The sequence below is a fragment of the Schistocerca nitens genome, chromosome 10, assembly GCF_023898315.1.
Source record: "Schistocerca nitens isolate TAMUIC-IGC-003100 chromosome 10, iqSchNite1.1, whole genome shotgun sequence".
Lineage (NCBI taxonomy): Eukaryota > Metazoa > Arthropoda > Insecta > Orthoptera > Acrididae > Schistocerca > Schistocerca nitens.
Genome location: NC_064623.1, coordinates 49187076 through 49213005, shown reverse-complemented (window position 1 = coordinate 49213005; position 25930 = coordinate 49187076). Strand labels below are relative to the sequence as shown.

The following is a 25930-nucleotide window of genomic DNA, read 5'->3' as shown; positions in this document are numbered from 1 at the left end:
TAAACACAGGAGTAGCTCACCTTTTATCTTTGGACAAAGAAGACTCTCGATGCCTTGCTGATTCTCCATCTGTTTTTACAGTGGATAGCTGTTGAAATACACTCTGAATGTACAATTTATGTGTTTGTGTAGTCACATGCAGCAGTCAAAAAGAAAAATACTTATATTTTTTGTGTGCTAGGGAAAAGGAGAAAAATGCATCAAATATTACAGTTGGCAAGACGTCCTCTCATGGAATTTGGACCTTCTCAAAGTTAGGGTTCAGTCAGCTCAATGTGCTGTCATAGAATTAAGAATTCAACATTCCATTTGTCATGGCTAGACAGCAAAGTGACAAGCTGGAGGGGGTAGGAAGGGGGAGGAGGGCAGAAGAGGACAGAGTTGGTTCAGCTCTAGGATCTTTGAAATCAAGTCTAGTGGTCTGTTTGTATGTGGTTTTGGGAGATTTCCTACAATCTGCTCGCCTACCCAAAAGATTGATCCTTAAACAGACATTTTGTTCAATTTAAATTATGAAGGTTAACACTGGAAACAAAAGAAGGCATGAAAATAGTGCAACAAATCCTTTAACAATGTTCGATGTGTAGTTTCATTGGCAAACTGTTTTAGGTCACATCGAAATTGAATAAACATACTGTCATTTAAAGCCCATTTCCATTTTCTCCAGTCTGAGGAATTTTGATGTAGTGATGAGTACAGGTTATTCTTATTGATATTCAACACAGTTTCCTCAGTTGATCTGATTTCTTTTCAGATTTTTCATTTTGAGTATCAAATTAATGTCGTTTACATGTGAATACTGATATTTTTTTGTGAATATTGTCTAGTATTATTTCTTGACTCATTGAGTACCCTCGTTTTTCAGCTGACTGAATCAGGAAGATGGAATCTGTCTTTATATTCATAATATCAAAAGATAAACTTACATTATATTAATGAAATATACTTACCATATGGGTATCAAAGTAATCTACTTTAAAAATGCTATGTGTATAACCATCAATCACTTGAGATAAAGTAATACTTGTGTACTTCCTGTTACATCTAGTTCATGGAGCATCATGCTGCCAGGTTGATACAATCAGTTATATAAGGAATGGCAGTTACAGAATCTTACCGCCATTGGATAAACTCCTGGTGACAGCCCACAGCTAACTCTACATCAGGGCTATTTGGAGGGTGGTCTTGTTGTTGCTAGCCAAGTCATGTAACACTGTCTAGTATTTGTTAGGTGGTATGTGGACCAACAATGTCACGAAGCAAAAAAAATCCCTTTACCAAGTCTGCCACACTTTTGTTTTAGATTGCTCAATGCAGTTCAGTTGAGGTATTACAATATGTCTCAAAATTCATTGTGTTACTTTGACACCAACATTTCTCAAGGAGAACACTCTGCTTAACCCAAAACACATCTGAGTGACCTCCTTTCAAAATGTGTATTCCAGGCAACAGTCAAATATTTTTCTATATCCAGAAATGCAGTAAACAAAGGCTTTTCTTCCTTTACCATGTCTCCTGAGATAGGTCACATGGTCAGTATTGCCTGGTCTGTTCCTGTACTTCTCCAGAACTGAAACTGCTCTTCCCCACAGCAGAATTGTACCAATTTTTCCATTTGTCTGTAAGTAATACTTATTAGTATTTGCAACCGTGATTTATTAAACTAATGGTTCAGTAATATTTATGCCTGCCAGCATTTGTCTACTTTCAAAATGAAATTACTACATATTTCTCTTGTTGCAGTACCTTAAATTTTCCCATCATAACATGTTCTCCCAGCTGCTTCCAGCCAATACATAGGTAGTGGTTGTAATGTAGTATAATAAAAAGGCTCAGGAGGGTCCGTAATTTATCATTAACTTTTATTAATAAAATACTGTCATCTTTACAATTATTAATCACAGCACCTTCCTCAGTTTAAAACTGATATTTTGTAATGGTACATCAACAATGTACATTATTCACCAAACAAAAAAGTTTTAGTCCATGGCTCCCAGAAATATAAGTGCTTGCAGCAAACCAGATGATTGTAAGGTGTGTAAGTACTGACAACACAACCTATGGTTTCTTCAGTTGTTTTTTGTACTTTAGACAGGAAAAGGTATGTCACGATTATGTATAAAAACAAATTCTGAACAAAATGGAGCTGAATGAATATTATTAGAAAAATTTTCTTAAAGGTTATACAACACATCAGAAAGGTATTAACATATTGTGTAATGTCAGTTCAGTAATTCATGTTTATGAATGTTTCTCTTAACGGTTCCTTTCATTCACCTATACATTGTCATCATTTCTATAATGAAGTACACAGTATTCCTCAGTACCATCCGTGTGAACATTGTAGTGAGGAACATACACTGTGCATGAGTAATTTCAAACGTGATTATTATTATTATTATTATTATTATTATTATTATTACTACACTAAAATAAAACAAGTCCTTTAATATGTTAAACTTTCCTCCTGAGATTCATTAGAAGACTCCTCACAAAGTATAGTCCAGCTACAAAAGAGGTAATTCACAAAATTCAAGTATCCACAAGTCTGGGATGCTTACCAGATGGATTCAACAGATGAAATTGTGGAGAACCAACAGAGAGCAGTGTGTTTCATCAGAGGTTGCTTTAGTAAGTGCAGAAGCATCATGGAGATGCTCAGCTAACTGCAGTGGCAGATGATCCAAGACAGGCGTTGTGCACCATGGTCTGCTTTATTGTCAAAACTGAGTGTGTACATTTCTAGAAGACCCAGCCAAAATATTGGTTCTTTTTATATGTATCTCATGAAAAGACCATGGAGGCAAAACTAGAGAGATTCAAGCCCACATGGCAGCATACCAACAATCGTTTGTCCCATGAACTTTTTGTGACTGGATTAGTAAAGGGAGAAAGTAACAGTAGTACACAAACTACCCTCAAGCACACATCAAAGATAGCTTGAGGATGGTAGATGTAGACTGTTGCTAAAAAATTACAGCAATAGGAATATCATGTAAAGGGCTTCTCATAGCAGAAACCAGCTGGAACTTTACGCAATTTAAAGCCATCAACAAAGATTTAACAAATGTGTTACACATATAAACTGAAGTGTGTGAACTTGTGGAGGAAGAAATATGTTTTCAGGCATGCAGTTACTAGCTAAAATGAAGGAAGATAATTTAAATAGTCTCATTGCATCAAGGGACACTAATAATACTGAGAAACCCCCTCTGTCATGCACATCATAGTGGGCTGCAGAGTATAAATGTAGATGTAAATGTATATGTTGCCAGATGTTAGGATAGAGCTGTAGCTGCATTGAACAATGCTGAGAAAAATAATGTGGGCACTATCTGTTTAAGGAATTGCAGCAAAATTTGTCTGCATTTATTTAGAGTGAAATCAGAATTTTAGAGTGTAGAATGAATTCCAGTGTCTTTATGCCCCTTATTGTGGCTCATCGAAAATGCTGTTGGTATAACAGTGTTGTTAAGCAGAGAGCATTGTTTGAAGGCTGTAGTCAAAAGAGGTTCCCTCACCACCATTTTATGTGAAGAAATGATTAAATGTGTTGTAGAGGCCAGTTCACAGAAAATGGGGACAATGAATCATCTGAAAAGGAACATAAAAATTTAAGACAGGTACTCTGTCTGCTGGTTGTGGTGCAGTATTACACAAATTGCTCAGTTATGATGAATCTGGAAGAGTGAGTTTGTGTATGAGACAAAATGCTGCCTGAGCAGATAAAAGCCACTGGACACAAACATCAGTCCAGATATGAGAAACTTGTTTCTGTAACCTGGTCACAACCTTGGATAGTGGAAATACTTGGAACCTGTTGGACGTCCAGTTGGTGAACCCACTTACACCGTTATCATTTAGTGCCTGACAAGGATGACCATGGTTGTAACACCTCTGTGTACACATAAATCATTGACACATGAACACACACCCTGTACAAACATTCCAGAGAATCTCAGAAATGGCAATTTCACCTTGTTCCAATACTTCACTATATCCCTTCCATCTGACTTAAACATAGGTCAGTATCCATATTAACTGAGAATAGATACCTTTTTGGCAATCAAAATCTTTCTCTACATGAATCAACAAGGATCCTACGAAATATGACTTGCTCTTTTTGGCCACTATTTCCAAATGACAGAGAGTATTGGTATCTTTGTTGAAACTGGCGTCCTTGACTTCTGGTAGGTGTTCGATATTAGCCAGTGGAATAGTAGAACAGTTTTATAACTGAACTGAATACAACCTACGTGCTTGGATTAATGGGTGCTCCCCAACATAAATTACTGTAACTTATTACAAACAAGTGGAAAGACCCAATATTGTCAGATTGCAACATTGGCAATGAATCACTGAAAACACAGTCACAACCATAAAATATTTACTGGGATGCACCCAGAGTGATTTAAACCTGAGAGACCTTATAAAACATATAAAACTCACTCATGAGACTGACTGTCACTGGTAGAATGCTCAGAGTACGTTATTTGAATACCAAAGAGGAAACTTGTATAATACCCCCTTCTGACAAATATTTGAATGTTTCTTGTTACTTGTGGTCTCTTAAGAAGTAAGATTAAGGGGGCAGATAGAGGAGATTTGAAAAAGAGCTGCACATTCCGTTATTGCTTCATTTAGTCACCATGAAACCATTTTGTGACAACCCAAATGTCATGATGTACATTAGCAACTTAACTAAGAAAAAGGGTCAGTTGATAGGACATATACTAAAGGATCAAGAAATCAGAAATATGGTAATGGAAGGAAGTGTGGAGGGCAAAAATTGTAGAGGAAGCAGGTAAAAATGGATGTAGGTTGCATTATACCAGTCTTCACAATTTCAGACTGAAGAAACAGCAACAACATCAACAACAATAACATATTCCAAAAGCAAGATACAGATTCCTCCCACACGAGTCTCATAAAATGACATGATAAAATCAAATAAATGTCTACTTACTGCTTTATTTTGTTCTCACCACACTTGAACAATCAGGTTGTGCCAAGGGGGAAATAAAAGCAGTACACAAATTATCCACTATCAGCGATCATATGGTAGCTTGCACAGTATAAATGTTGATGTAGTGGAATAATATTGTTCTACTCACTATGTACATTTTGGACCTGTAGTCTCAAGATAATATAAAATACTCTAATGAGGAAGATCAAGAAAGAATCGAAGGTGCTTGAAGATATTTAAAAAAAAGTATTACACCACTGTGAAGACAGATTTAAAGCAGCTCTTTTGACAGCCTTCTCTTGGATGGTAATAACTCCATATCATCAAACAGTGAAGGCCAGCCCTTCAAGTGCCTGTCACAATGACAGTACAGACATTAGGTCTCTTAGCCTTGTGATCGGCACATGTCACCTAGCGATGTGATCCCCGTACAAGAGTAACATAGTGGTTCCTACGGAGCACTAGTGTAGCGTGGTGGTGCAGTAGGTGCCATGGCCATGCCATCCGCATAGCAGTAGGTCCCGTGGGCAGGAAGAACGTCCCCTGTGGGTACTGTGCGGTAGACCTTGCCAGCTGTGGTGCGTGGTCCACCCTCGCCGTACTGTTGGCCCAGTTCCAGGTAGTAGCTGCGCACCACAATCCAGAAGTACACCATCAGCCCTGCAAAACCATGGAAATAGGAAGACTGTATCAGTTACATTCTCCAGAGCTGCTGTCTGCGTAGATCCGTGTAGGGGACAGGGCCAGTTCAAACATTTTCCCCTGCAAGTCACGTATCATTTGGCACACTTCTTCCACTCCTTCAGACACAAGTTTTCTTTCTTTGGGCTCTTGATAGACCTTTGATAATTCTAAGTCTAGTGATTGTGGGCTTTCTCTCTGTAAATTTTTTGTTATTTTTTTATATGGGGCACATCACAACGTTAATACGTTAATAGCAAAAACTGACACAAGTGAAACTATGGGATAATGGCAACTGACATTGCAGTAAACATTGGTTTCCAAAAAAGACATTTGAAATCTAATTTGCCAGTACAGTCTAGAATGATAGGTAAGCAGGACCAGTACCTTGTCCTTCAGTATCAAGCATCCAGGATCACCTGACCTCAATGCTCTGGATTTTTGCAACTCCAGGCATCTCAAACAAGAAGTCTACAGCACTCCTTGTGGTATGGTTAAAAAAAAGTGCAGCAGCAATTGTACAGTCATGTCAAGGTCTATGTTCTCTACCACTGCACCAGGAATTCTGTCATCCGCCACAGCAACGATTGTGATCAAGAAGACCAGCAAGTGTTACTGCAGGACAACTCATTGTGGATGGTTTTGATCTAAATGAAAGCTGGAAGCATGAATGGTCAACAAAAGCATTGGGAACAAGAGCCCATCACCTTGATCCCACAAAGAAGCTGAAAGGTTTCGATTTACCAAGGAACCTTTGGTGCCGCCTCAACAAGTTAAGGACTGGACATGGTTGTTGTAGGTACTTCAGGTACAAATGGTGCTGGATCAGTTCACCAATGTGTGAATGTAATCAAGAAGAGCAGACAACTGAACATCTTGTCCAATGCTGTCCACTTCATTCATACCCTGGAATTCCTGACGACTTGTTCACTCTCACACCCAGCTTAATTAACTAGTTGAAAAACACGAACTTTAAGGTTTGATCTTGTCTTATATCATATGAATATTGTATAAAATCACCATATGATTAAATAAATAAGGTCCATGAGATGATCCATGTGTCTTTAAAATGCAGTAATGAGTGCAGTGTTGCCTCCAAAGGTGAAAACAACACATGTAACACCTCCTTTAACAGACATGAATGTACAGTAAATCGTAAACATGTATTCTGTATCTCATTCTATATCCTGTTATTTAGGCACTGGGTGAAATTTGAGCACAATTAGATGGGGACTTAACCAACATGTTTATACAGGGTGATTCAAAAAGAATACCACAACTTTAGGAATTTAAAACTCTGCAACGACAAAAGGCAGAGCTAAGCACTATCTGTCGGCAAATTAAGGGAGCTATGAAGTTTCATTTAGATGTACATTTGTTCGCTTGAGCCGCTGTTGACTAGGCGTCAGCGTCAGTTGATGCTAAGATGGCGACCGCTCAACAGAAAGCTTTTTGTGTTATTGAGTACGGCAGAAGTGAATCGACGACAGTCGTTCAGCGTGCATTTCGAACGAAGTATGGTGTTAAACCTCCTGATAGGTGGTGTATTAAACGTTGGTATAAACAGTTTACAGAGAATGGGTGTTTGTGCAAAGGGAAAAGTTCTGGATGGCCGAGAACGAGTGATGAAAATGTAGCACGCATCCAGCAAGCATTTGTTCGCAGCCCAGGAAAATCGACTCGCAGAGCTAGCAGAGAGCTGCAAATTCCACAATAAACTGTATGGAGAGTCCTACAAAAAAGGTTAGTTATGAAACCTTATCGTCTGAACGTCAACTACCCGAGGCGATTGATCGGCCGCCAGGCAGCCCGTGACAGAGCACTTCATCACTGGCCTCCAAGAAGCCCTGATCTTACCCCCCTGCGATTTTTTCTTATGGGGGTATGTTAAGGATATGGTGTTTCGGCCACCTCTCCCAGCCACCATTGATGGTTTGAAACGAGAAATAACAGCAGCTATCCAAACTGTTGCGCCTGATATGCTACAGAGAGTGTGGAACGAGTTGGAGTATCGGGTTGATATTGCTCGTGTGTCTGGAGGGGGCCATATTGAACATCTCTGAACTTGTTTTTGAGTGAAAAAAAACCTTTCTAAATACTCTTTGTAATGATGTACAACAGAAGGTTATATTATGTTTCTTTCATTAAATACACATTTTCAAAGTTGTGGTATTCTTTTTGAATCACCCTGTATTTCAGTTATATAAACTTCATAAGGAAGACAGTTACAGCTCACAACCACCCACTCACAATTATGTTGTAAACTGTTTCTTTTTGGACACACATTTACTGAAACACTTTTGCTTCTATTATCTTTTTCTTTCCCCACCTGAGTCAGCTCTTACTACACCCTGGATACAAAATGTACATTCTCTTCTTGGTGCTCCATGTGTCTACTTATATTGCTTGGTCATTAAACTGCCTCTGGTAATGGAAAAGTACATCAGTGTGTACATACCTATCTGCAACCTACAGTACAGTGTATAGCAACTAAAGCAAATGTTGCGTACCTGAAGTTCCTCAATAGCATTCACATGAAGATCATCTTCTTCCCTCCAAGAATTCCCATCCAAACACATGGAGCATTTCCGTAACACTCTCATATCGTTCAAACAGACCAGCAACAAATCTTGCAACACACCTCTGAATTTTTACCACATCTCCGTTTAACATTTATCACACTACTCTATGTGATATAATAGTAGTGCCTTCAATTGCAGTGAGTCTCACTTTACACAAACCAAAGAACAACTACTATGCCTTTGACTGTCATGAGTCACACTGATTTCTTTAGAAACGGCCTCTGTACCCAAAAGACAAATTTTCCTACCCTGCAGCTCACTGTTGTTTCAGTACCCATATTTAACCGAAACTGTGTATGTAACTGCACTGCATATGTTTGTGTAATACATTAAAAAATACTTCAACAAGAGTGAAAGATGTATTTATTGTTGTACCCACTTCTTGTCAACTGAATTATGTAGGTACAATCAGCACAGTGTTTATGGAACAGATGGAATATGATGAAATGTTTTTAAATTATTTCACTAAGTATATTCAGTCACCTGACAGTCAAAAGAAGCACCCATGAAACACTCTACCTTCCCATCAGAAATACTAGCTCTTATTCTGAAATAAAGAAAGAAATGCAGATTCTGAGCCAAGTTATTAATTCACTGACTTACTTTATATACCAGCAGAGATTTACTTGTATATTTTTCTGCCTTCAGAATATGAAAAAGATACTGAACTTTTAATGAAAGACATAATCATGAACACCTGTTCAGCAGAAACACTTCACACGCCTTGGTAATCCATTTCACTCCCTTAACAAATAGCTCAATATCCACTTCTAAATTAATGCTTCAATGAGAAACCAATGATAGCAGCATTTCTGGGCACAAAAGTTAATGTCAGTGCCATGTCTTTGAAAGGTGGAAATCCTCCAAGGTGACATGATATTATATCTAGCAGGGGACATACATAGTTTTTGGGTGCTCCTGATCTTGTATAGTCAAACAGTGGAAAGTAATAATATTATGAAAAGGAAAGTTGTTGCCATATAGCAGAGATGCTGAGTCACAGATAGGCACAACAAAAAGACTGTCCCTAATAAAACTTTCCACATGTAAGGCCTTTGTCAAAAAAAGACAGAGCACACACACACACACACACACACACACACACACACACACACACACACACATAACTGCAGTCTAAGGCAACTGTAGCTATGTGCAGCAATGTGTGGGAGTTGCGTGTGTGTGTGTGTGTGTGTGTGTGTGAGAGAGATCTATTTTTGACAAATTCCTTATGGACTGAACGCTTTATTTGGAACAGTGTTTTTCTAGTGCCTGTATGCAACTCAGCATCTCCACTGTATAGTGACTAGCAACTGTCCTTACAATATTGATCTTGCATAGTGGAAGACATCAGCGCTTTGTCATCACAGATTGCGGCAAGAACATGATGTTGACATTATGCAATAAGATGTGCCTTTGAATTGATCAAATCACTATAGCAGTGCAATTTGCTGCTAAGGTGAGACACTGGGAGAGACCATGTGTGCATTCCCCTTTGACTCATCTGAACCAGACCAGGCATAGACAACAGAATCTTTTTGAAATGTCAATACATGTATTTAATGAGAGATGTAAAACAGTCCATAAACCAGGCCACCAGGATATCACTTTCATGGATGGATAAAATTCCTTCAGATGAGAATTGATAGCAAATTTTCTTTCTGGGTGTGCAGCTGATAAAGTTTTTCTTTTTCTTTTTTTTTTTTCATAATAGCTATTCTGCAGCTATACTTAGTTTTTGTTTTATTATTTATATTTCTTTGTATGTGACTAGTTTTGAGGTTACTTTAGAAATACTCTTTTTTTTAAGTCAGCCAAGCTGTCAAGCTATAATGGCATAATCTCTTGTAACACCTGGCCATTACCAAAAATATAGAAAATGATTGAGTAAATGTGATGTGTTAATAGTCCATGCATGGGTGGACAGATGGAAGAGATATGACAGTTGTCATTACTGTTTTAACTGGAACTATACTGTGTTACATTCCACCACAGCAGTTCTCAACATAACAGATTTACTGAAACAATGAATTCCTGTGTCTCTCAGCATAGTACAGTGTAGTATTACAAACTGGTACTTCTTTTGTTCCTGTGGTGCATTTAACAGCATTACACTTTGAATTTCACGCCACTGTTCTACTTTATGTCACCCAGCAGGCATTCTGAAAACATCTATCATGCAAAAACCGACTCTCATTTTTCTTGCATGAAATCTGGAAAGCCCCATTTCAAAATCCATTGATGAAGGGAATCGGGTAGATGCTGTATTTCTTGACTCCCAAAAAGCATTCGATTTACTACCATACATACAATTACTATTGGAAGAACAGTTGTATGGTAAATCTTGCAGTTTGTGATTCGAGTGAGAACGTCTTGGTTGGCACTGTGTCCTGGAAGAAGAGTTATCAATAGATGTAAAGGTAGCTTCCAGTGTTCCCAGGGAAGTGACTTGTGACCCATACTGTTTATGACAATGGTAATTATCTTGCAAAAAATAATAATAGCAACTTCAAATCATCCACAGATGATGCAGTTATGTATAATGAAGTACTATCTGAAAAAAGTTAAATATTCAGTCACTTCTCAATAAGATTTCATAGTGGCACAAAGATTGACAATTTGCTTTAAATGCTCAGAAGCAGAAAATGGCACACTTCATAAAATGAAAAACCATAATGCCCTATTACTACAATATCAGTGAGTCCCAGTTGGAATTGGTTAATGCATACGAATGGCACGGTATAACAAATTGTAGGGGTATGAAATGGAACAATCTCTAAGCTGAGTCATAGACAAAGCAGATGTCAGACTTAGGTTCTTTTGTAAAATACTAAGGAAAAACAACCACATTACAAAGGAAATTGTTCACAAAACAATTGTACGACCCATCTTAGACTACTGCTCATGTCTTCTTCATCGTTTCACCCTCTTTTGGGTATGCTGGATCAATCATTTTTTCATGTGTTGTTCTTTTCTTAGGGCCCAGTATTTCTTCATTCTTTCTGATCTTCTTTTCCTCTCTTCTTCCAAGGTGAAGGGTTTGGACTCAAGTGTAGATTTGTCTTGGAACCTTATGTTTGCATCTTTAGTAATTAATTTAGCTGCTCGATCAATAAGTGAATTTTCTGAAATCTTTAATTCTACTAGGTCTTTATCAATTTCTTTAAACCATTTGGGTTTTGTTTTGCAGTTACAGAAAAAGTCAAAGATTTGTTTAGTTAATCTGTTGGAATTCATTCTGAGAAGATGACCATAAAAATTTATTGTCCTTTTTCACATAGTATCTGAAAGTTTTCCAGTTTTCTTGTAGAGAGTTTCATTTTTTATGTGTATAATCTTGTTGTCTTGAAATTTTGGTCCTATGATTTTTCTTAAAATTTTTCTTTCCTTTAGCTCAAGTTTCTCCATTTGCCCTGTGAAATTCATATTTAGTGTTTCTGCTGCATACAGTGCTTCTGGCTTAATCACTGTCTTGTAATGCATAATTTTGGACCCCCATGAAAGGAATTTTTTGTTGTATGTATTTTTCAGTAGTTGGAAGGCCAACTCAAGTTTATTTTTTCTGGATTCCATTGCTTTGCTTTCCCCAGCATTCCAACTAATCCATTCTTCAGATATTTGAATTCTTTTACTATTTCAATTTCTTGTTCTTGAACTTTGAGGTATTTACATGAGTGCTTGATGTTTGTCAATATCTTAGTTTTTTCAAAGTCGATGTGAAGACCTATTTTAGCTGCTTGTTTCTTTAGTTCAAGGATTTGCTCCCATGCTTCTTCCATTGTTTCAGCAAACAGGGCCATATCATCTGCAAAAGCAATGCAATTTACTTTAAGGTTCATCTTTTTGCAACCCAGTCTTATACCACTCTTAATGCTTGTGTTCCATTCTCTGACTATTTTCTCAAGCACACAGTCGAACCGCAATGGTGAGAGCCCATCTCCCTGTTGCACTCCTGTTTTTATTTTAAAGGGTTCTGATAATTCGCCCATAAATTTAACTTTCGAAAATTTATTTGTAAGGGTCACTTTTATAATATTCTTTTCTTACCCAAACCCATTTCTTCCAGGACTGATAATAGAGATTCTCTATCAATCAAATGATATGCTTTTTTGAAATCAATGGAGATTACGACGTCTTTGCCCTTGATTTTTGGTATGCACGTGTGTTAAGGAACAGTACAATTTAGAATAACTTGATATACTGAATGAGGACAAAGAAGGGAAGCGGAAATGGTCACAGGTTTTTATTACTGATTTGAGAGTACTACATAGGTTCTGAGTGAACGGAATTGGTGAACGCTTGAATGTTGATGTAAACTATGTGATGGCCTATTCTGCGATTTTCAAGAACTAACTTTAAGTGATGAATCAGGAATATACTACAACCCACTACGTATCCCTCCTGTACAGATTGAGAGGACAGATTACACTGATTACAGTATACACAGAGCCATTTAACCACTCTCTCTTTCTGCTCTCCACATGTGAATGGGACATGAAAATGCCTCATAAATGGTAAAATTGTAAGAGCCGTTTAGGAAGTACTTCACAGTGGTTTGCAGAGAATGGATGCAGATGTAGATGGTTAGGTGTTTTCGGTAAGTTGTATGTTGCCTTCATGGACTTTGACATACACTGGAAGAAACCATGTGTTGTTAGTAGGCTGGTCCTTTGTACCACTGGCAGCTGCCATATTACTCACCTACGTGCAGCAGCATGCCGGCAGTGATGGAGAGGCCATAGTAGGAGCTGTTGTAGAGGAACACTACTGTGACGCTCAACCCGCCAATCACCAGCGAGACGCCGTACAGCACCGCGTAGGCCACCATCCAGCCGTGGAGCAGCTTGCGCCGAGCCTGCAGGGGGCACATAATCGGTGTTGCACAACTACTTTGTGAGCAGCATGTGGGAGGGAAGGGGTGTATACTGTAGAAGTTAGCTGATGGAAGAGAGGTAGAGTATGAGGTGACCGAAAAGTGAAGCCTAATTCTATTGCAAAAATAGATTCAAGTTTTATACAGAAATGACAAAGGAGGGACGTGGTAGAAGGTGTAGGACATGCAGAGGAGTACAGAGGATGAGAAACAAGTTAAGTACGTGGCATATGGGCGAAAATTTGTGCCTTCAGCTATAGATATTTAACAGGTGTCAAATTTTCCAATAAATGTATGGAAAACTGTCTGGTGGTCGCCTGTATAAGTACAGTGTTATTTCCCTTGCCAACCTTCCCACACTGCCTGACAAAAATGAAGCACACAGAATATGTGATTTAATGTCAATGTATCTTCATGATCTTACACGCCATTGACAGGTATGTAAATGATTAGAGTTGCAATTCCCTGTGACAAGCAGAAAGACCACCAGAATGTATTAGTGTTGTTGCCAGGCCTGGTAGCATATATAAACTGAGTGAACAGTGTCAGGTGCTGAATTATCACTGTGCAGGACAAAGAGGAGTCTTGTACTCATTTGATATGGAATTATTAGCATTATCAGCATCAGCCATAGTTTGAAAGGTGGCCTCATTATGGGTCACCATTTGGCTAGCTGGTCAAATTGTGCGGTGACCAGATTTCTGAGGCATTCACATGTGCAGGTGGCCTACCTATTGTTGGACTGCATGTAAATGTGGGGGCAGGCACTTGTCGTTTAAGTTCTTGTTGACAGTATCTGCCCATCACAAGGGAGGGTCACCATGCTATGCACCAAACATATCGTAACCCGTTCACATCTGTGCATCCCATTGCATAACAAGCAATGGACTCTCTGCAATTGCCTGTGCCATCCCACATGACTGATTAGAGACTAGCAGATGCCAGAACCACTGTCCCATGTGTAGGCTGCCATTAACACCACGACACAAACAACTGTGACTGGAGTGGTGCCAAGAATGGGAAGCTTTGACTGCTGTTGAATGGCATCGCATTGTGTTCATCGATCGATCGTGGTTATCTACCACCTGAGATGACCATTGTCAGTGAGTATGGTGGTGATCTGGTGAGAGGTCCCATTCTTCCAATGTTTCGGAGAGATACAGATGTGTTACTCCCAGCACCATGCTGTGGAAAACCATCGGGTATTTTTTGTGTACATAGTTCCGCGTAGTCAGCGCGTACACAACTTTCCCACTAGAGAACGCCCCGCTAAGCACAACAGCGCAGGTGCAGCGCTCGTCTGTCTCCGCACTACGAGATGGCACTGTCTTAGAGACAGACCAAATTCTGCTTCTGCCATTCCCCATATTAATATGTAACGCAGCCAATGACATTGCTGCTAACGTAGAACCTTTTCTCCTCGTGGATCACACTCGCACAGTGATACCTGAACGTGAGACGCATTATAACGAGTGTACAGACCTCCGATTAGTCAGTCTGCATTTATCTGCACCTGTCTGTACCAGTCTGCATTAGCCTGTACCAGTCTATAGTCAAGTTTCAGTCTGCACCTAATAAGATTGCCATATTCCTGTACATAGCCATGAAGATAAATGTATAGACACTTTTGTCAAGTATCATGGATGTGTGAGATTAAGATTAACGTACCAAGACCAAAGGAACTTCAGATTGTCAATTGTAAATAGCATCCAGAACCAAGTTAAGTAATTTTTATGCTTGTTATTATTTTAATAAACGTGTGTGAAAATTAATCAAGTTCTGTTTAAAGTTGGTCACCGTCAATCTGCTACTCTAAGTGTGCAAGTGGCATTTCTATTGTCTGTCCTAATGGCAGAAGATAAACACAACACGATAAGACCACGAGACATATTGCTGACACTCGCCTACTTCGCTAGAGCGACAAGTCAAATAATCTGATGGTGTGTGTACCGAAGGTCTTACAGTAGGCACACCACAGTGTTACTTCAGGTCACAGTGTTAGTGACTGAGGAAACTAAAATGGCACAGACATCCTATGTACTCATATGTTATCTGTTATGTGATAAAAGCATGGTGCCGTTTTACAGCAGGACAATGCTCATACACTCATGGAATGTATGTCAGTGATTCAATTTTTTCTGTTGGGCATTGTATATAAACCTTAGATTCTTATATATACTACATCATATAACGCTGTGATGCAACATTAAGATATACTTGCAGGTGTATTTTATTCCAATATTTGTGCCTATTTACCTGAGGAGGTCAACTCACAATAGACTCTTCATTGGTTTGAAAACAAAGCTAACAAGCATATCTGTGGGGAAAATTGGTATGAAAACAACAAGCACAGTCCAAAATAATAGTTTACAGCTGAAGCTCTCGCTACCTAGTGGCATGGAAGGATCGATTACATACCATCTGCATTAATCAGTGGAAGCCTTCACGCACAAACGTGAAGCCCCATACGAGTGGTGTGAAGGCAGTAGTAGTACTCACGTTAATGGCGCCTGCCAGCAACATAATGTCGAGGAGAACAGCCAGACTGGAGAGAACAGCACCTATGACCGCCATCCAGAAGGCACCTGCAATCACAAAAAACACTCCTGTCCAACACAGTCCTCCACAGAAATTGCAGAGGGTTGCAAAACACGTTGGCTACACTGGCTAACTACAACACCAGACAAGGCGTTTATGCAGTGTACAAACTACTGGGCTAGTGTTATGCATGTTAAAAGTGTTAATGTTAAAAGACATAACATATTTATACATGACAGAAGATTTTTACATCTGCCAAAGTACAGTTATCCACTTGATAATTGCCACACGGCCGAAATTGTAATAAAAAACAAACATTGTCAGTAACAGTCTGTGGAGGCTCAAGGGTACCGACCAGCCGCCGTGTCATTCTCAGACCTTGGGCATCACCAGATGCTGATACAGAGGGCCATGTGGTCAGCATACCACACTTCTGGCCATTGTCAGTTTTCGTGACCGGTACCGCTACCTCTCAGTAAAGTAGCTCTTAAATTGGGCTCACAAGGGCCGAGTGTACCCCGCTTGCCAACACCACTCGGCAGACCCGGATGGTGACCAATCCAAATGCTCTTTTTTTGTCATCAGTCTACTGACTGGTTTGATGCGGCCCGCCACGAATTCCTTTCCTGTGCTAACCTCTTCATCTCAGAGTAGCACTTGCAACCTATGTCCTTAATTATTTGCTTGACGTATTCCAATCTCTGTCTTCTTCTACAGTTTTTGCCCTCTACAGCTCCCTCTTGTACCATGGAACTCATTCCCTCATGTCTCAGCAGATGTCCTATCATCCTTTCCCTTCTCCTTATCAGTGTTTTCCACATATTCCTTTCCTCTCCGATTCTGCGTAGAACCTCCTCATTCCTTACCTTATCAGTCCACCTAATTTTCAACATTCGTCTATAGCACCACATCTCAAATGCTTCGATTCTCTTCTGTTCCGGTTTTCCCACAGCCCATGTTTCACTACCATACAATGCTGTACTCCAGACGTACATCCTCAGAAATTTCTTCCTCAAATTAAGGCCGGTATTTGATATTAGTAGACTTCTCTTGGCCAGAAATGCCTTTTTTGCCATAGCGAGTCTGCTTTTGATGTCCTCCTTGCTCCGTCCGTCATTGGTTATTTTACTGCCTAGGTAGCAGAATTCCTTAACTTCGTGACCATCAATCCTGATGTTAAGTTTCTCGCTGTTCTCACTTCTACTACTTCTCATTACCTTCGTCTTTCTCCGATTTACTCTCAAACCATACTGTGTACTCATTAGACTGTTCATTCCGTTCAGCAGATCATTTAATTCTTCTTCACTTTGACTCAGGATAGCAATCCTATCCAAGCCCAAGAGTGCTTAACTTCGGTGATCTGACAGGAACCGGTGTTACCACTGTGGAAAGCCGTTGGCCCCAAAATTACAGTAGCAAAAATAAATAACTTTTACAGACAAAGGCGACTAAAATGTCTTAAGTTGTTTGTAACTGTAATCTCTACAAATATACTGGAATCTATGAGGCGTGTTATTTAAGTAAGGTCCGTTTGAACGTAAGTATACAACGAAAGGTTATTTTAATAAAGTAAATTTATTTTCAGAAAGTAAATACTTCATTCTATTTTTCGACATAGTTGCCAAGTTTATTGAAACATGTATCATACCTCTCAACCAATTTTAAAATCCACTCTTCATAAGAACTTGCGCCTGCTCCGATAACAAAGAGTTCAAGAGGAACAGATGGTAATCGCTCGGCGCAAGATCATGACTGTAGGGTGGGTGGTGTAAAACTTCCTAGCCAAAACGGTCCAATAAATCGCGGGTCTGACCTGCAGTGTGAGGTCTTGCATTGTTATGGAGAAGGACAATTCCCTTTGTCAGCGTGCTGTGTCTTTTCTTTTGAATCGTTCTGCGTAACTTTTTCAGGGTTTGGCGGTATGCTTCTGCATTGATAGTGGTTCCTCGTTGCATGAAGTCTACCAACAAAACACCATGCCTATTCCAAAATACCGGTGACATGACTTTGCGCTGGGACAGAGACCGTTTGGCCTTCACCTTTACAGGCGAGAGTGTGTGTCTCCATTCCATGTTTCGATTCCGGCGTGATATGCGAAACCCATTTACGATCTGACTCAAGAAGCCGGCACCTTCTTCGTGATAACGAGTCAAGAACTTCATTGCATACTCAAATCTTTGGTTTTTGTGTTCCTCTGTTAGGAGTTTCGGGACCCAACGGGAGCACAGTTTCCTAAACTTTTTGGTGTTCAGAAACACTGATCTCGACAAGTCAGGAAATTCGTTAGAGACCTGTTATTGTGAAGAGCCTGTTCTCACGAATCCACGTTTCAACTGAAGCCACCAAATCGTCTGTAATCAAAGAAGGGCGAACGGAGCGGTCCTCATCATGGACGTTGTCACGGCCATCTTTGAATTCTCGCACCCACTTACGCACTTTGCTTTCTGTCATAACAGTATCACCGTTGACTTTGCAAATCTGTCGATGAATTTCTGCAGCAGACAGGTTCCTTGCTGACAAAAACCTTATCACTGAGCGAACCTCACACACGGCGGGTGAGTTGATAGTCGTAAACATTTTGAAAGCAGAACCGTACAGATTGGATACAGAGCTGAAACTGAGCACAGTTGTTCCCGAGGTATGCCGGTACACGATGCACGCGCTCGTTGCGGAATGCATGTCAACTACTAGTGTCTACAATAAAACGGATCTTACTTTAAAAACTCGCCTCGAACAACAGTTTAAATTTGGGTGATTCATCGTGTAACAGAAGGTTAACTGACTTTTTTAGTACTGACATCAAGGACTTTCCTATTGCTTGGGATCAATTGTTTTTCACACCACGGAGGTATTTTGTCTAAACTGCGCAGTTTGTTTGGATCTGACTTTACTACAGGGTAAACAACAGCATCATCTATGACAATCTGATAAGGTTCCTCAGATTGTCTCTGAAATCGTGTATGTAGATTCAGAACACCAAAGAGTCTATAATGCTTGCTGAGAAAAACTAAATATTATTTCGGTTTCAGTAGATGATTTACAGTCATATACTATGAAGTGTGCCCTTTCTGACAGAAAATCACAAGTCGAGTCACACAACTGAGACGATACGCCATAGGCACGCAATTTGGTTCAAATGGCTCTGAGCACGATGTCCTTAGGTTAGTTAGGTTCAAGTAGTTCCAAGTTCTAGGGGACTGATGACCTCAGATGTTAAGTCCCATAGTGCTCAGAGCCATTTTTTTTTTCGCGCCTTCTCAATCGCATCGCTGCAGTATAGGCTGCAATTTTTCTGTCGTAAAGCACGGATTAGTTATTTAAAGTCCGCAGGTCGTGGTCTTGCGGCAGCGTTCTCGCTTCCCGCGCACGGGGTCCCGGGTTCGATTCCCGGCGGGGTCAGGGATTTTCTCTGCCTCGTGGTGACTGGGAGTTGTGTGTTCTTCATCATCATTGACGTGCAATGTCGCCAAAGTGGCGTCAACTAAAAAGAACTTGCAATATGTCGGCCGAACTTCCCCGCATGGGGCCTCCCGGACAATAATGCCATACGATCATTTCAGTTATTTAAAATTCAGAAGGTATAAGAGAGAAAAAAGTTGTTAAATTTATTGTTAATGCAACTCGATTACAAAACTGAACCTAACTCCGATGATATTCACTCTGTTCACCGAGCAAGCAGTAAAAGAGAGGAGAAATTCAGGAAGAGAGAGGAAATAAAAATTTGGAGGTCCGTAAATAATATAGAAGGGGCGTTCAATAAGTAATGCAACGCATATTTTTTCTTAAAGCAGGTCAGTTTTATTCAGTACTTTAATACACTATAGTATTACCCACTCTTTTGGTTACAAAAACCAATTTTTCAATATAATCTCCGTTCAGTGCAACGGCCTTACACCACCTCATTGGGAGGGCCTATATGCTCGCATGGTACCACTCTACTGATCGGCGTTGGAGGAGCCAACGTCTTGCCACACCAATAACATCCCCATCATCCAAATACTGCCTCCTGTGGAGTGCATCTTTCGCCGGCCGTTATGGACGAGCGTTCTAGGCGCTTCAGTCTGGAACCGCGGGACCGCTACGGTCGCAGCTTCGAATCCTGCCTCGGGCATGGATGTGTGTGATGTCCTTAGGTTAGTTAGGTTTAAGTAGTTCTAAGTTCTAGGGGACTGATGACCTCAGAAGTTAAGTCCCATAGTGCTCAGAGCCATTTGAACCATTTTGCATCTTTCATGGGGCCAAACAGATGCTGTACTCTTCATGGTGTTCTGTTAGGTGGCAAGGAATCCAGTGGGAACACACCTTTGAGTACCCCAACTGATGGACAAGTGCATCAGCATTACCAACAAAGACGTGGTGTTTGATTTGATCCATCGATCACCTCGAATGAGAGTGTCCGCACGTTCGAGCATTGCAGGAGTCGCAGCTGTATGGCCGGCCGGCACGTGGGAGATCAGTCAGGTTAGCCATCACAACCTTGTTGTGATTGTGGTAGACGCCTTGCCCAACGACTCAACGTGCTTTTGTTCACTGTAAGGTCTCCGTAGACTACTGTTTTGAAAGCTATGTATAATGCCGCCACCTATTCAAACTTAATGAAACTATAGAGGCTGAAGTGGGAATGTTCCACGATGTCCCGTAACAGCTTCCGGATTTTTCAACCGAAATAGGCTGAGAAGAAAAATGTGTTACGTTATTTGTTGAATGCCCCTCTTAAGCAATTCTGTCAGAGACGACAAAGGACTTGGAAGTGCAGTTGAGTGGAATAGATAGCGCCTTAGACAAGTTTTGCTTTTTGAGCTGCAAAATAATTGGCAATGGCCGAAGTAGAGAGGATATAAAATGCAGGCTGGCGATACTGTTTGTGGAAATGAGAAAGCAAAAAATAAATTTAACTCTTAGTTAGCAGTTGTCAGGGGTACAGCCTTGTCCAGAATTTGAATGTGTGTGACAAATAGTTCACACAGAAACAGAATATGTGGCTTTGAAGTGCAGTGCTACGGAAGACTGTTGAATATAGGTCGGTCAATCGAGTAACTAATGAGGAGGCAGTAAATCTCATTGAGGAAAAAAGAAAAATTTGGTTGCACAACTGAGGCAATACATTGCATTGAGGAAAAAAGAAAAATTTGGTTGTACAACTTGGCTAAAAGAAGGGAGTAGTTGATAGGACACATTCTAGTGATGGAGGGAAGTTTGTGTGGGAAGGGGGGCACGAATTGTACAGGAAGAGAGGAAGACCAAGGGATGAATAGAGTAAGGAGGTTGCAGTAATTAATCAGAGATGACGAGGTTTTCCCAGGATAGACTAGAGTGGGGATCCGGCACTAAATCAGCCTTCGGACGGGACACAACAACAACAACAAAAACAACGGTAGTGTACGAGTAACTGCGTTCCCATGGGACTAGCTCCCCCTGACGGAGCCCCACGCGTCTGGTGCGACCGCTCGATACGATAGTCGAAAGAATCGCGGGTCACTGCATTGCAGTCTCGGCGAAAATTGTGCGCGAGCAGCAGCAGACGGAGTTGTCGATACACGCACCGAAATATGTCTCCTTCACATCGAAATAAAGTTTGCCTTATTATAACTGTTACTACTACTACTACTACTATTATTACATTCATGTTCAGAAAAAAACAGACAGGACTTCATAATCACAGTACATGTACATTAGACGTCCTGCAGAAATGATTAGCATTTAAGTCACCTCAATCTTACATATGTTTTCTTGACCGTTTGCCATTTCAGTTGAAAGCGTTCCTGTGCACGTGCAGATGTAAGTGACTGATCTTCAGTGTAATTCCAGTTTCAAACAAAAGTCGTTTTACGTTGAAATTCTTCAGAATGTCTGCATAGTTTTCCTCAGGCACTTTTTCATAAAGAGGTTACAAAAGTGCTGTAACATTTCGATCAACGTGTGTGTGTGTACAAGATCTCTTTGAATTACGACACTAAATAAGAGACGATTATGTGGAAACCTTAGTGCGAACATCTGCAAAATTTTTCGTGTCGTCCGTAAGCCAACACCTTGTACTTGATAACAATTACGTCTTCAGCAGATCAAAAATAATTAAATAGTACTGAAAACTTGATTTTTTTGTGTGTGTGATCTGTATTGTTGAGAAGTGCGAAATACAAAACAAAGTCGCACGCAGTCCGACTGCTTTGTAATTTAAATGCGACACATTCGCAGTTTCCCCTTCAGTGTACGGCCGACGAGCTGAATTCTTGGCTGCCCCTGGTATGCAGTATTGCCAGTCTATTGATGGATGTCTGCGGGTGCGCCCAACAACAGCACTCGACGCTGGAGTGCACTTTCCAGAAGAGTCTCAGTTGTGCGTACGGTACAGCACGATGGTCGTACCCGTGTGTGGATACTTCAAGAAGAAGGAATACGTCCAAATTGCATTCATCACCACCACCGTACAGCCCCAGCATTTGGTGACACAATATGGGATGACCTGCATACACAACACGATTAACTCTGACATGCATAGTTAGTAATGTGGACTACAGCTGTATTTAGTAAAGCTGGTGGCTGTCCCCTATCTTTACAGAGTCTAAAATATTATCTTTCAACAAGATAATGCATGGCTAGATGTTGCCCATGCTGTCCTGACCTACTCGATACAGAGGACATTCAACTGTTGCCCTTGCCAGCACATTTTGCTGACCTCTCAACCACTGAAAACATTAAGATTAGCTGAGACACTGGCATGCCACCGCTCTCTAGCTGCTACGGTTGATGAGCTCTCGCACAGACCTGAAACAGTATGGAATGACGTATCTCTTTCTGTCATCGAAACTCAGTTGATACCCACACAGCTTTGCACCATTGTTGCTGCTGGAAGTGGCATTTCTGTGTGTTAAATTCCACGCCCTCTAAAACCCCAAATCGTCCAAAAATGTAACTGTTTATGTTTTCTACTGCGTTGTATACATAAAATAACTGAAATTATGTTTCTCTGTCTTTGCTGGCGTTGAAATTTTGGCAGCCAGCAGTGTGCATAGACGACATCAAAGTGCATATCCGGTAGTACATGATGCGATTCCCGGTGTGTCATTGCTATGAACAAAGTAGTTGCAATTTTGGCGAATGTATCAGTGACCTATGTGAGAGTAGATGACAACACCAGATTACCATCCTATGTTAGGGGGGAGGGTGGGGGGGAGGGGATATCACATTATAGACGCAGGAGAGCAACCTGACTAAGTGTGCTTGCGCATGCATGCTTGTATGGGGTCCCACCTGCTAGGATCATGGCAGCCACAACTCTGCCGCTGGACTCAGGATCTGCATCCTCGAAATCCTCCGATCGCAGCTCCTCCATAGCTGCATTCAAGACGTATGCCAGATGTGATGTCCACACTAGCAAGAGGGCATCTCCAAGCTGGAAAAGGACAACACAGCATCATCTGCAAGTCTCTTTCTCTCTCTCTCTCTCTCTCTCTCTCTCACACACACACACACACAAACACACACACAGTTCAGTAACTGTAAGCACAGAAGTCGAGGTCACATTAAGAAACACACTATAGTTAGAGATCTGCAAGGACATGGATATCTGAAGTAATGTTGACTTTGCAGTTAAAATCCTGAACCATCATATAGCCTTGACTGTATTTGTAAATATCCAAAATAATATTAGAGTGTGGCTAAAATTTTAAGGACAGCCTCAGTATCACGATTTTCGTCTACTTTTGCATTTCAAATGATCGAAATAATGATAATTATAGTTTTGGTTGACAACGGCCATGCTGCGGTGGATACACTGGTTCCCATCGGATCACCAAACTTAAGAACTGTCGGATGTGGTTGGCACTTGGATGGATGACCATCTGGGCCACCATAAAATGTTGATCTACCAAAGTGCATCCAGTTTTGTGATGCCAATTGAAGAGCTACTTGACCAAGTAGTACCGGCTTCAGGTCATGAGAACTGACAAAGGCTGGGAGAGCAGTATGCTGACCCAATAGCCCTACATGGTCAGTGTCGTGGTTGCCTTCCATGGCCTGTTCATACATAGCAGTGGTTGTTGTTGTTGTTGTTGTTGTTGTTGTTGTGGTGGTGGTCTTCAGTCCTGAGACTGGTTTGATGCAGCTCTCCATGCTACTCTATCCTGTGCAAGCTTCTTCATCTCCCAGTACCTACTGCAACCTACATCCTTCTGAATCTGCTTAGTGTATTCATCTCTTGGTCTCCCTCTACGATTTTTACCCTCCACGCTGCCCTCGAATGCTAAATTTGTGATCCCTTGATGCCTCAAAACATGTCCTACCAACCGATCCCTTCTTCTAGTCAAGTTGTGCCACAAACTTCTCTTCTCCCCAATCCTATTCAATACCTCCTCATTAGTTACGTGATCTACCCACTTTATCTTCAGCATTCTTCTGTAGCACCACATTTCGAAACCTTCTATTCTCTTCTTGTCCAAACTATTTATCGTCCATGTTTCACTTCCATACATGGCCACACTCCATACAAATACTTTCAGAAACGACTTCCTGACACTTAAATCTATACTCGATGTTAACAAATTTCTCTTCTTCAGAAACGATTTCCTTGCCATTACCAGTCTACAGTTTATATCCTCTCTACTTCGACCATCATCAGTTATTTTGCTCCCTAAATAGCAAAACTCCTTTACTACTTTAAGTGTCTCATTTCCTAATCTAATCCCCTCAGCATCACCCGATTTAATTTGACTACATTCCATTATCCTCGTTTTGCTTTTGTTGATGTTCATCTTATATCCTCCTTTCAAGACACTGTCCATTCCGTTCAACTGCTCTTCCAAGTCCTTTGCTGTCTCTGACAGAATTACAATGTCATCGGCGAACCTCAAAGTTTTTACTTCTTCTCCATGAATTTTAATACCTACTCCGAATTTTTCTTTTGTTTCTTTTACTGCTTGCTCAATATACAGATTGAATAACATCGGGGAGAGGCTACAACCCTGTCTTACTGCTTTCCCAACCACTGCTTCCCTTTCATGCCCCTCGACTCTTATAACTGCCATCTGGTTTCTGTACAAATTGTAAATAGCCTTTCGCTCCTTGTATTTTACCCCTGCCACCTTCAGAATTTGAAAGAGAGTATTCCAGTCAATGTTGTCAAAAGCTTTCTCTAAGTCTACAAATGGTAGAAACGTAGGTTTGCCTTTTCTTAATCTTTCTTCTAAGATGAGTCGTAAGGTTAGTATTGCCTCACGTGTTCCAACATTTCTACGGAATCCAAACTGATCTTCCCCGAGGTCCGCTTCTACCAGTTTTTCCATTCGTCTGTAAAGAATTCGCCGTAGTATTTTGCAGCTGTGACTTATTAAACTGATAGTTCGGTAATTTTCACATCTGTCAACACCTGCTTTCTTTGGGATTGGAATTATTATATTCTTCTTGAAGTCTGTGGGTATTTCGCCTGTCTCATACATCTTGCTCACCAGATGGTAGAGTTTTGTCATGACTGGCTCTCCCAAGGCCATCAGCAGTTCTAATGGAATGTTGTCTACTCCCGGGGCCTTGTTTCGACTCAGGTCTTTCAGTGCTCTGTCAAACTCTTCACGCAGTATCTTATCTCCCATTTAATCTTGATCTACATCCTCTTCCAGTGGTTAGGCACTATTAATAAGCATTCCAGAGAGAGTTCTACTATACTGGCTACGATGTCATGGAGGTGGTGTATGTACTGTTGATATCTGCAGAATGGCAACAATGAGATCTTCCTCATTTACCACACAGTCACACGTCCATCTGGTTTCTGTCTTACCAGCAGCACGTTATGTCTGCCTCAGTCATGTTTCTTTAGCAGTAACAGAAGTCATTTACGTAATTGTATAAATAATTCAAAAGCCAAGATCGCTTAAACACTGTTTACTGGATGACCTAGGCGACTGACGACCTCGCATAGTGCTCAGAGCCATTTTACTAGATGACCGGTTTCGACACACTAAAGGTGCCATCGTCGGACAGGTTTGAGAGAGGGCTTACATGAGTTACACTATATACATTACTATTAGTACAGCACCACAAACCTGAATGTAGCTTAACGTGCATAAATCATTTGGATAAAACGATACATGAGGAAGGCCAGCTGATATAAAATCATTGTCGCAGAAATAAAATATTTATACAACAGAGTGATCACACTTTGCGTTCACTGCAATTCACGTAATTACCGAAAGCTGCCGCAAAGTGAGAGGAAAGATTTACGGGATGCTACATCCATTGCAATCTTTGCTTCATGATCTGAGTACTGTACATGTGTTAGATACAGGGTGCCGGCCGCGG

General features: G+C 40.6%; 1 protein-coding gene across 1 annotated transcript in view; it reads right to left on the bottom strand.

Moving 5' to 3' along the window:
• Nucleotides 1-1843: 1843 nt before the first annotated feature.
• The window catches only part of LOC126210173 (uncharacterized), a 61295-nt gene continuing 37208 nt past the window's right edge, over nucleotides 1844-25930 (bottom strand). The window contains exons 3-6 of the mRNA XM_049939330.1: nucleotides 22892-23033; nucleotides 15602-15687; nucleotides 12931-13084; nucleotides 1844-5626 (exon numbers count right to left, since the gene is read on the bottom strand). Of these exons, the coding sequence (XP_049795287.1) occupies nucleotides 5418-5626; nucleotides 12931-13084; nucleotides 15602-15687; nucleotides 22892-23033 (591 nt within the window). The 3' untranslated portion in view covers nucleotides 1844-5417. The remainder of the gene's footprint in view (nucleotides 5627-12930; nucleotides 13085-15601; nucleotides 15688-22891; nucleotides 23034-25930) is intronic.